Source organism: Trachurus japonicus, chromosome 19 (assembly GCF_045865225.1).
Source record: "Trachurus japonicus isolate A0001 chromosome 19, Traja_1.0".
NCBI classification, from domain to species: domain Eukaryota; kingdom Metazoa; phylum Chordata; class Actinopteri; order Carangiformes; family Carangidae; genus Trachurus; species Trachurus japonicus.
In genome coordinates, this window is record NC_140925.1 from 9,569,835 (window position 1) to 9,582,878 (window position 13,044).

General features: G+C 39.4%; 1 protein-coding gene across 1 annotated transcript in view; it reads left to right on the forward strand.

The window, feature by feature from the left end:
* Nucleotides 1-13,044, forward strand: part of prkcea (protein kinase C, epsilon a) — a 49,775-nt gene that overhangs the window by 27,724 nt on the left and 9,007 nt on the right. Inside the window, exons 3-9 of the mRNA XM_085760743.1 lie at nt 4,397-4,562; nt 4,697-4,731; nt 7,029-7,117; nt 8,686-8,815; nt 9,102-9,244; nt 10,964-11,066; nt 11,694-11,908. Coding sequence (XP_085616869.1) covers nt 4,397-4,562; nt 4,697-4,731; nt 7,029-7,117; nt 8,686-8,815; nt 9,102-9,244; nt 10,964-11,066; nt 11,694-11,908 — 881 coding nt within the window. The remainder of the gene's footprint in view (nt 1-4,396; nt 4,563-4,696; nt 4,732-7,028; nt 7,118-8,685; nt 8,816-9,101; nt 9,245-10,963; nt 11,067-11,693; nt 11,909-13,044) is intronic.

Sequence of the window (13,044 nt, forward strand, 5' to 3'; positions counted from 1 at the left end):
TTACACACATACACACACACACACACACACACACACACACACACACATACAGTACACACAGACTCAGGCGTCCGTGTCTTGCCCTCCTCATCGATGATTGGACTCTCCACCGTGACCTCACGACCCTCTCTCCGCCCACTCCTGAACTTCCTCTCTGAGTTCAGCTGGCTTGAGTGCTCGTCATGTTAATGTATGCTGATAAAAACAAATGGTGTGTGTCTGTGTGTGTGTGTGTGTGTGTGTGTGTGTGTGTGTGTGTGTGCACTGATAGGAGGGATGGAGAGATGGAGGGTGAGAACTAGAGGAAGAGGTGGTATTTTTAGCAGATTTATTTTTTTTCCCCTGGTGCAATCTGTTCTCTGCAGCTTCAGAGGTTGGAAGGACGCGTTCCTCTCCTTCATTTTCTTCTCCTCTCTCTCTCTCTCTCTCTCTCTCTCTCCTCCTCTTCTTTCCGCTCCATCCTTCTGCATCTGTTGGTCTCAGGAAGTGAATAACAATAATCTGACCTAATCTGACCATCTGCAGCCTCTCCCTCTCCCTCTCCTCGCTCCCTCCTTCTTCAATCTCTTCTTCTTTCTTTAGCATCTTAAAATGAAAATACCATTAGATTAAGAAACATTTCTCAAAGCCTTAAAGACAGTGAAAATTACCATTTTCTCATTTGTAGCACTGTTACTATTGGTTATTTTCCATTATTGATGAATCAGATGATTATTTTCCAGATTAACTGATTCGCTGTTTGGTCCATAATATGAAAAGGAGAGGAAAAAGTTGCTTGTTTTGTTCAACAAACAGTTAAAACCCCAACAATGTTTAATTAACTTGTTTGATGAGAAGCTGGAACAAGAAAAAGGTTGAATTTAATTGATAATCAAAATTGTTCAATTAATGTTTTGATTAATCTCATTTTTGCATGAGAGGTCTCAACCATGACATATCTTTTGTTATCCAAGTGATTCGACACAGAATGAACAGTATTACAGAGTGGTTTATAGCCTGAAACATTGTTTGTCAGTGTGGTTAAAAATACATCAAGAAGAGTTTTACAAAAGTTGTATATGAGAAACTAATAAAATAATACCAGAATTAGCTGTATTGAGTACTTCTTTTTTTAATCTAAAATGACGACTTCATCTCACCACCACCTCCTCTTCCTCAACTAGATGAAGGCCGCCCCTACGTCAGATTTATAAATACCACACATCTAATTTACTTTTTGCATCTCTCAGATTTGTCCCCATAGTGTGATACGAGTCTATTTCTGGTCAAAACCATTTATGTAAGAGTTTTGCAAATGATTCATCTGCAGGTGAAGCGAGATGAGCAGCTTGATGACGGTTCCTTAATGAGTGAACCACAGTGACAACAGAAACATCGTCACTTCTCCGTCTGAATTTAAGTTACAGCGTTTTGTTTAGATGATTTGACTTTGGGATTAGCTTTAATATAGTCACTGTACAGCAGTTGATTAAACTAACAGTGTGACATTTCATATTCAGCATTATGTTTGAACAGTTTTACATTTCATATTCAGATTTTATATTGATGTTGTGAGCATGTTTTTTGCTATATCATCTTAAAACTTAAGCCAAAACAAGCACATGTTCGTGTTAATGCCTTTGTGAACATTTAGATTGTAGGTTTTATATATGAGCAGTGATTTTCTGTACAATTGTTAGTAGCTATATTAGCCTATGGAAGCTAATGTTAGCCGTTAAAGCTAAGATTCATATTTATTATTATGTTGTAAGCAATGTGAGTTGCTTTGTTGGTCCAAACAAATTAGCATTAGCCTAAAGAAGCTAATGTTATAGCCTACAGGAGTGTGTGAGGCATTGCTGCAACTAAATGCCTGTTGGTATTTTATAATAACATTTCAGAGCATGAACATTTTGACCACATCTTGTCAGTATAAAACTCACTGGGCCTGAGCTCTGTGCAGAGATCTGTGTCTGTCTGCTAAGATAAGTTTCAAATGTTTCCTTATTTCATTCAAAATGCTCTGCGACACAGTTTGCATACTGACCTTTGGTCAAATATAACTTTCTCTGATGATCAACGTGGAATACAAAATACATTCATAAGTCTTGGTGCTAAAAAAATAAACATTTCAGATCAGATCAGCTCATCTCATTATATTTATTTAACAGGGACTATGTAGAAAATCATTAATCTCATGCAAATATAAGACGTGCATGCATTTAGCCAGTGGATATATTCCCATCCACAGTCCTTTCAGGTAAAGAGTTTCAAATATTTCAACTGTGCAAGAACAGAAAAGGTTTGTTTTGTTAATTTTCATTGCACAAATGCATCTAAAATCACACTTTAATATTTGCTAATGCTGCCACTTCAAATCCGTTAAGTGCCTCAACTTCACAGAGTTTTGCAGAAACAGTTGAAGACTTTAAGTGTCAGTTGAATTCACCTTTGTTCAGAAAATGCTGTGTTTACTTGTCTTGTTTATAGATAGTTTAATAGATTTTTGCACACAGATCTGCATGTAGTCGTGGAGCAGCAGCTGGGGCTCCTGCCACGGTTTTATTGATATTCATACAAAACCGTCTTATGTGTTTATATCTCCATCTGTAGCGAAGCGTTTCCTCTGCTGCTGCTTCCCTACATGTCTGTGTCACACTCAATCCTCTATGTGTGTGTGTGTGTTTTTATTGGACGACCATCTCCCAGTTGGTCATTCAGTGGGTCCAGAGTACGTCTGTCTCCACGACGATCGCTCCAAACTGTTGTTATGCCTCATCACCCCTCCTTGTCAGCAAGCCTATGTGTGTGTGTGTGTGTGTATGTGTGTGTGTGTGTGTGTGTGTGTGTGTCCTGGACAGATGGATGATGTATTATGTAAAACAAAGTGATCCCAGTAATGGCCTGTTTAGCTGCACCCCCCCTCCTCCCTCCTCCCTCCTCCTCTTCCCCCCACTCCACTCTCTCACCAACAACACCATCACACACACATACACACAAATACACCAAACACTCACTTCCACTCCTACACACACACACACACACACACACACACGCTCACACAGAGTCCCTAGACAGCCTGTCTGTAATCGAACTCTGGAGAGGCTCAGCAGTAACCACATCTATAACGCACCCAGGAGAGAGATGGAGGGAGAGTAAAAGAAAGGCAAACTAGGACAGGAGCGCAGAGAGAGGGAGAGAGGGAGAAAGGGAGTGTGTGTGTGTGTGTGTGTGTGTGTGTGGGAGTGAGAGTGGAGGTGGTTCTCTTGTCTTAAGGTTACCCTCGGAAAGCATTTATCTTTCTGGGGAGATGCAGAGAGGAAGGGAACGGCTGGTTGGATGGCGCTGGCTGAGGAGGAGGAGTATTTTAATATGCTGTCCTTCGTTTTAGTGCCCACACATGGAAGTATAAATAGCAGCACGCACACACACACACACACGTACGTATGCATGCATAGGCTTCTAGGTAGGTGCGGGGTGTTTGTGAGGAAGAGGGAGGAGGAAGGAGGAGGGGGGAGAAGGAGGAAGATGAGAGGCAGTTGAATGATTAAACATCTCCAGCAACGTGATGCAAACGGTTCCTTAACAGTACAAAACGCCTCAGGAAGCGCAACAACCGACGGGCACGAGACAACATCCGCTCACACTTTCCCAACTCCCCACGGTCAGAGGAAAGGTCACTGGGGTCTGGTTTTTGGCAAGGAGGTTTATTCTTGGGTAAACTCTGGATGTCCCGAATTTCAGAATGAAAGTCCATTTTTTGGACCCGTAATGAATTTTTTACCACACCCATGACCCTTCAAGTGGACAAAAATGTCCACCTCCGCCTATGGGTTTTTGTATGGTAGAAATTTGAACTAACAGATTTCACCATGAAACTTCCCAAGTTTATCACTCACATTAAGACAAATCTTTTTTGTATTACAAGTTTTGTCAAATTTTATGTTTAAATGTGTAAATGGGGCAATATCTAATGAAATATGCATTATGCATTATGCAATGTTTACATACATTTCCAGAACTGAAATCTGAACAATGGATAAAGCTACTTTCGAAATTCTTGTTTTATTTTGTTGACATATTAGAGTCAAAGGTTTTCACTGAGGGGATTTTGGATATCTCTTTTTTATCACTCTGTAAATGAGAAAATGCTGTCACCAGCCCTAAAAAAATCAAATTTAGCTTTTTTTTTTAATAATAAATGTTGTATGAATGATATATCAACAATCCCCTCTGTAAAAACCTTCAGAATATAGACAGAACTAAAAAAAACACATTTTTTTTTGTCCAGGTTGTAAAAATTGAAGGGTCATCTGAGGGATAAGAAAGTTTTGAGGTTGTCTCCCTGCAGTTTGATTTAATTTCTGTGTGTTTCTCTGTGTGTTTCTGTGTGTGTGTGTGTGTGTTGACTCGACAGCCTCGGGAACCAACGACAATGAGGAGCGGGTGTTTCGAGAGCGGATCGGCCCTCGCCGGCGGCAGGGCGCCGTCCGAAGACGCGTCCATCAGGTCAACGGACACAAGTTCATGGCCACCTACCTGAGACAACCGACCTACTGCTCACACTGCAGAGATTTTATCTGGTAGGAAACTCACACACACACACACATAAACACACACACACACCTGTCTGTTACCTGCTGTTATGTTTGGTTAACTAACCTGGCTGAAACGCCGTCTCGTCTCTCTGTCTCTGTGTCTCTGTGTGATCTGATAGGGGTGTGCTGGGGAAGCAGGGATACCAGTGTCAGGGTGAGTACTTTTCTCTGGCCGATTCCAATTTCTCAAGTAACATTGCACATCATTTATTATTTAAGCATGAGAACACAAGAGGGGATTACATGATGCTGAAAGACAGCTGTGATTTGGATGCAGGCCACCGCCGCCACCCAGAGCCACAGATGAACTGCATTAAACCAAATCCACATATTAGTCGGATTAAAAAAATGCTCATGAGCGTAGTTTCACTTGTACATTGTCCCTACTACTAGCACAAATTGCTTTTTCTTCACCCTAAAAAAAAAAAAATTGATGCTGGAAAGTGTTATCTAACTGACCTGGTGAGGTTTATTTATTGCTGTTGGAGTTACGGTCAAATTGGATGATTCTGCAGAACACGATGTTCAGAGCAGCGCAGACGCAGACGCAGATGCAGATGCAGGAAGTTTATGTACTGTAGCGTGGGAAAAGGTGAGGGTGTGGTGGACGGTTGTCTAATGGATTCAGCTTAAACTCCTCTGGAGATTATTTGTCCACTTCCTGTCTCAAATGAGCAGATAATAGTGGTTGTTTTTAAATATTTAACCATGATGAAGATAATTCCCACACGTTGAGCAGCTGAATAATTTTCTAAATGTTAGTCCTCCTAGTTCTGATGGAGGTGGCTCCATCGTATTTCTTTACATGCAAACTGCTAATTGCAATATGACATTGTGATACATTTCACAAATTAAAACTGAAGTCATACTTTCAGATGCAGTTTGATTTATCTGCTTTTTTGCAAGTTTCAGCCTTTTTTATTAAATTTTTTTTTTTTTAGGATTAAAGAGACCCAGAGGAGTTTGCTTTTGGTCATAAAATAGTTTCATATTAATGTGGATGAATCTACATTACTCACACTTGTTAATGGGTCCATTTTCGATAAATATATCGTTTTGTCTTTAGTTATTTTGATATTATTATTTAGTGGTCGACTCGCCAAGCATTTCCTAGTTTCGGTTTCCCGGACGCTGCCCGGCGGGTCATGGGAATAACGCCGCCGAATCGCTAGTTGGCATCGTTTATGGTCGGAACTACGACGGTATCTGACGGTGTCTTCGAGCCTCCGACTTTCGTTCTTAACATTCTCAGCAAATGCTTTTACTTTCGTCCGTCTTGTGCCGGTCCAAGAATTTCACCGTGTGCGCGAAGGCTCATGGGAAATGTAGTTGTGAAAAAACTTTGTTTTCCTAAACTTCTCATAGTCCCTTTAAGACTTTATTGGGATTAAGTATACATGTGGCAAATATTGGTTATGTAACAATTAATGTTGAGAGATTGAGAAACAATCTAACAAAAATAAAGCAGGACAACAACAACAACAAAAAAAAACAGAATTAAAAAAGTGGATAAAATGGGGATAAAGACAAAAAAACAACAGATCATAATGTGTTACATGCTCAGCGATGCTGTAGTGTTTAGAATGATCATCGTATCTCCTGATCAGGCTCTTTTCACTGTGGACAAGTATTGCTTCTTACAGGTACTTACACTGCCTGCAAATCGCTTTAAAAAAACCAAAACAGATCCTGGTACAGTCTGTTTTGTAGTCTATAACTACAGTGATTGTTTATTAGTCTCTCAATGTTGCCAAAACATGCCGCAGTTCTGCTCCTGAACGCATCCTGTGCAGATGCAGACAGAAAGCTGAAGCTGCTGCTGCTGCTTTGTTTGTGTTTTCTGACACCGTGTTAGCATAACCACACTTTAATCACATTGTAGGATATCACAGATGTAGTGAATTTAAAACACTGGCACTGGAAGTAACCCAAGGTTTTTTGCAGAATCATCCAATATTAATGCTCCGTCTGCCTGGCGAGTAGGTTGTACTTCCTCTGTAATGGCTGTAATATATATTATAATACAAAAAACATTAATAATTCAGCTAGTTTTTGCGATTCATGAAACTCATGAAAGATCTTGTGTCATTATTTCCCACAGTTTAATTTGTGCGTTTCATGTGATGTAATTCGCATTTCACATGAACGACATGAACGATTCTGAAACTGACACATTTCTGTATTGACATTTAAAGTGGATCAGTCCCATCTGGCCAATACTCGACCTCTTTAATAAGGTCAGCGTTGGCACGGACACTGAAATCGGTGCATCGCCAGGTCCAACAGTATTGCATCAGAATCATGTGAACATAAAACAACTCCTTCCTTTTTATTCTCCTCCTCTCTTTGTCGGCTTTTTAAGAAATAAAAAGGAAAAGTCTGAATATTATCTGTGTAATTTTTTTTATCATCATCATGTCTGAAAGCCTAATGTCGATGTCGTGCTTCCAGTGTGCACGTGTGTCGTCCACAAGCGCTGTCATGAGCTCATCATCACCAAGTGTGCCGGGATGAAGAAGCAGGAGGACACACCAGAGGAGGTACACATGCACACACACACACACACACACACACAAGAAAATACACAGAGAATAAGGGTGAATGTTAAGTTGAGGGACAAGTTTAAAGGCTGTATAGCCTCAATATTGAGATTCTCCGACACCACCCTGGGGAGCAAGGCAATGGCTACCCAGAATGCAGTATTTTCTTTATTAATAGAGATATAACAGGGTTCTTACGGATCCTTAAAAAGTCTTAAAAGGCATTGAATTCATTAATCTAAAAACAAGGCCTTAATTGGCATTAAAATGTCTTAAATCAATTTTTCAAAAGTCTTAAAAATCTTAACACATGATAAGTGGTATTTTATGGTTGTAATAAGTCTCAAATCTCAAAATAATTGGTAACTTTCCGACATAGAGAAGTTAGTGGCGGCCGTCAACGCTAAATCCCTCACCGCCACCAGCTCCCGAGTCAGTGTTTTTTTTTGTTTTTTCTGACTTTTTATGCATTTATTTTGAAAGGACAGCTGGAAAGAGACACAATCCAATGTTCATGTAGCAGTCACTTTACCTTGGATCACATAGGAAAGTGGGTCAAATTGTCCCTAACCCTATGTAATTGATGTGGTGGGTTTTTTTTCTTTTTTCTGCATTTGTGTTTATTATGAAGTCGGTCTTAAATTTCATTTCAAGTGGCTTTAAAAGTCTTAAATTTAACTTGGCTTAAACTGTAGGAACCCTGTATAAATATTATGAAATCCATTGTATTATCTTAGTTTAGACCCATTTTATGGATTATTTACCTCACTGTTGCATAACATTTATTTTTTATTTTACGATCTTTTGTCAATAGCTGGTGTTTACCTTTCAATAAGCCGTGGTTTGCGGTGACTTTCAGCTGAATATGTCCCTGCTTGTGGTATTTATACAGATTATTTGTTTGAATATCAATTTATAAATAACTCAACTAACTTATAGGCTACATAAAAACGAATAACCAAAGTAATAACTGACATAGTGATAGTCCACAACAATTTCAAAAATATGGACTGATGGACCCGTCGGTGATAGCTGTGTTTGTGGCTTATGATTAAACTGGCAGGGTTAACAGTGCAAATATAAAAAAAATAATAAAATGCTAAATCCCCCACAGTCTGAAGACGTATCTGCATTTAAGAGGGGGGGGGGTGTCCCATTTCTAAATCACAAAATAGCCCTTAATGCTTGGTTTTGAGGGCTACTAAGATTAAGGGTAAAGATAGGAATTGGAATTCACCCTACTGAAAGTATTTTTCTTAATTTTCTTGAACATGATTTGTTCATAAACAGTTCATTAAATATTATACTCGCATATACTGTATATATACATAAGCACACATGAACCATTCAGATAGGAACATGAACATAAACCGACTCCCTCCGCCGAGTGAATAAATCTGTGTTATTTAAGGTAACGTGTGTACACTGTGTACTAACTCTTAAGCCACATCCGTTATTCCTCCAATAATGCAACAGTGACCTCTTTGAAACAGCTTGTGTGTGTCTGTGTGTGTGTGTGTGTGTGTGTGTGTGTGTGTGTGTATGTGTGTGTGTGTCTCCCTCTGTAGGTGGGTTCACAGCGGTTCAGTGTTAACATGCCCCATAAGTTCAGTATCCACAACTACAAGGTCCCCACCTTCTGCGACCACTGTGGCTCGCTGCTCTGGGGCCTCATGAGGCAGGGCCTGCAGTGCAAAGGTGAGTTCATGTGCAGCTGGGAAATTACAGACAAATGTCAGAAAATGAGGAGGCATGATAACAAAAGACTATGTGCACATTTTTTAAAAGTAAAATGCTGTAAATAAATAATATAAAAAAAGAAAATGTTGCTACTGTGTACTGCAGCTGTTCAAAGTAAAACACAGTGAGCAAGCTGCAGTGTATTGACTAGCTCTAGCTTTAGAAAAAGTCCCACCACGTGTGAGTCAGAATGGCTTCATAGGTTTCACCTGAACTTTTTTCCTGTGTGTTTGTTGTTTCACAGTGTGTAAGATGAATGTGCACAGGCGGTGTGAGACCAATGTAGCTCCTAACTGTGGCGTGGACGCCCGGGGAATCGCTAAGGTCCTGTCTGACCTGGGAGTCACGCCCGACAAGATCTCCAACACCGCACAGCGCCGAAGGAAGGTAACCAGTCATCGCCACTGTGACGCAGCACATTTAGTCCCAAACTAATGAAGATATTGGCATTATGGAGGTTTTATTGTGACTTTTTTAAACATGAAAGTAAAGTACTGCACCTGTTACTTTTAATTTGATCTTTTTTCTTTTTTAACTTTTAGACTGTTAGGTTGTTTTTTATATATATTTTACTGATGCTTTTTCAACTTTTGTCCCTCAAATAATGAGAAACATCACTAGGCAGTGGAAGCCGACTATGTAACGCGCATTTGGTTTGCAGTTTTTTTAGCAAGTAAAGTTGACTCTTTAATAAATATTTTTTTAAAAATGAGATAATAAGATGTGATTTGTCCAAAACATTAAGGTAACCTTCACAAAAGTATGTGACTTTGACAGCATTAATTGATGAGGGCAGCTTTTCTTTTTCTTTTAGGTGGTTTGGTTCTGTTTTTTCCTGCAGATTCTTTACCTTTCTTAACCTTTTTAATAGTAGGAATAGTTGCACACCACTTTTCCACTCTGTTGCTGATATTAAGATGAAGAGATTTGATTTGATTTGATTTTTAAAATCTTTAATGTCCCCGGAGGACAGTTTGGTTTGCAGCAAAAGTTCAGAGGCAGACACAGTAAGATCTCACAAATAATACAAATAAATACATATAAGATAAATACCCACTCTTGTGTCTGTACAGTTGATAGCTGCAGATTAGCCTAGCTTAGCATAAAGACTGCAAGATGAAATAGGAAACACCACTAGCGGCGAAAGCTCGCTAGTTTACACTAGTTAACAATCAGTAGGGATAAAACAAAACATGTTAATTATCCAGTTTTAGATGGCCAGTTAATGGTTATAGTTTGGATAGCTCCTGTTTCTAGTCTCCTCATCAATCAATCAATCAATCAATCAATCAATCAATCAATCAATCAATCAATCAATCAATCAATCAATCAATCAATCAATCAATCAATCAGGCTTTATTTGTATAGCACTTTTCATGCCCATGGCAGCTCAAAGTGCTTTACATGTTAAAAACAAGCAATATAGGGAACACATATTGGGAGACATAGGGAACACATGTTAGGGAGACATACATAGATTCGCAAACACATACACATTCACACAATAATTTTAGAACATTGGATTTTATCGGGGAAACGCTATCTAATACTCACTCATTTGCAGTGGGGAAAACACTAAATAAAATGAAGTAAAATAAATAAAATTGAGAAGAGGAGAAAGACACTAGGTAAAATGAAGTAAAATAGATAGAATGAGAAGATAAGAGAGATACTAGATCAAATGAGGTAAAATAGATAAAAAGAGAAGACCAGAAAGACACTAGGTAAAATGAAGTAAAATAGGCAGGTGTAGTGGGATGAAATAGAGAAAAGAATGGGTGAATTAAAATAGAATAAAAAAGATAATAGTAAACAAATAAATAAGATAAATTAAATTAAATGCATGTTTCAGAATAATAGAAATAGTACGAATCAGTTAAAAGCAAGGCTAAAAAGGTAGGTCTTCAGTTTGCTAGGTCATCTAACCCTAACCTAGCAACCAGAGCAGTAACGATCTAACTTCTCATGAGAAATTACAGCAACAAGGAAAAGTGTGTGAAACAGTGTTTTTGTGGCATAAATTCTCACACTTGAGAAAGTGAGAGTGAGGTTTTGAGGAGGTCGTCAGCCCAAAGGAACGGTCATGTTGTCTCTGTCTGTCTCCAGTTGACTCCAGGGCAGGACCCTCCCCAGTCTCCTCCTGAGCTCTCTCAGACCGAGGAGAACAGCTTCAGCCAGCCAGCTGTCCCCACCTCCCCCTCACAGCAGGGTAACGCCGAACCCACACAACACACACACACACACACACACTGTTTTGACACAAACACGCAGACATTTCAAAGCCCTCTGAGATGCGTTCTTAGCAGCATGTGGTTTTAATATGTTAATTTTACCAGCGAGAGGCGGTAATTTGATTTCAGTAACAATATTGTTGCTCCTTTTAAAGAATAAGTACTCAAATGTGTTATTGCCCTTTTACATACAAGACTAAACATGAATTATCTAAGAATTATTCCCCGCCGCCCACCACCATTTGTTGGTTAGTCATCATTCTCTCACACTTTGCGAGCTCAGAAGTAAAAGTTGACTTTCTCTTCCCATTTTTCCTCATAATGGAGCCAAGTGATGATGATGATGATGACAACAGCAGCGGCCACTGCGGCTGTTTAATCGCTCCTGCACAGAGATACATTAACTGAGTCATCCCAGGTTTATACTGTACAGAGGATGTGATCGTCATTTTTTGAAAGTTTATTCAAAAGTAATTGGTAACAAATAATGACTAACAGCCCAACGAACAGAGCAGCGTCAGGGAATTTATTTAGAAAAAAAAAAAAAAAAGACAGTCGGCCTGTTTTCACTGATGTCTGATCCGCTTTTCCGACGACACCCACAGACTTGGCACAGTTAGATCGCCTGCAGGACTCGCTGTCACTCGACCAACAGGGACCCCAGCACTCCACCTCCTCCTCCTCCTCTTCCTCCTCCTCCACCACCTCCTCGTCCTCCTCGTCCTCCTCCTCGGCAGGCAGGGAGAACGGACAGAGCCAGAGGAGGACCCTCAAGGACTTCAACTTCATCAAGGTTCTCGGCAAAGGCAGCTTCGGCAAGGTGCGGCGCCACGGAGGGGGCGTTTGAGGGGGATGTTTATTATTATGTTCACTGATTATTATGTTTACAGTGAAAACGGCTCCTCTTCACTGTTTTATATAATTAGAAATGGACCAGATCGCACCGCATTACAAGGCTGCAGCTGTTCCAGTTTTTATTTGACTTTGATAGAGCACGTAAAACTGGAGATATGATAGTTTTAATTTGATAGTACAAAAAATATTTATCCAGGTGATGGGATGGGATGGGAGGGGCAGGCGTTGCATTTTTTTCCCCATGTAGTCGAGAAAAAGTGGTTGAATCGCGGGGGGGAGGTATATTTTTTCAATTCGGATTGGATGATTTCTGTGTCTTTTTGGGCTCCATGTCTTAATGAAATAGGTTAAAGTCAAATAGATAAAGTTATGCTTCATGCATATGCTTATTAAAAGGTTTTTTATATGGTATACCGGTGCATCTCAATAAAATAAATTATCACGGAAAAGTTTATTTACTGTATGTCAGTAATTCAATTCAAAAAGTGAAACTAACACATTATATATATCCATTACACACAGAATGAAACATTACATGTCTTTATTTATTTAATGTCTTTTCATTGTAATGATTATTACATTACATTACATTTAATGAAGACCTAAAATTCAGTATCTCAAAACATTTGAACATTACAAAAACATTTGTTTTTATTAAAGAGGAACTATGCAGGATTTGTAGCTCAACTATGCTACATTTTCACCTTAATTAAACAGCTTTGGAGTTATTGTGAAAGTTTATTGAATGACTTAACTTGTTACAGGGAGAATGGAGGTTATCTGCCTTTTACGACTACTTATTGTGTCTCTTGGCTGAAAAACAACTTTGCAAGATCGGGGCCGCCACCCCAGTGTCCCAGCTCTCGTCTCTGCAGCACCGCGACACAAATGCACTTGTAGGCCATAATCTCTTGTTTATGACAGATTATACTACACAAATATACAAATTGTAACACCGTATATAATATATAACGTTACCTACCGCTCTATTGATTGATTTCTCGCCGGCTTCGTTGTAAACAAATGCACATGGCCAGGATGAGGGTTAGCAAAACAGCAAAAAAGTGACCAGACTTGCATAGTTCCTCTTTAAACTTTCAC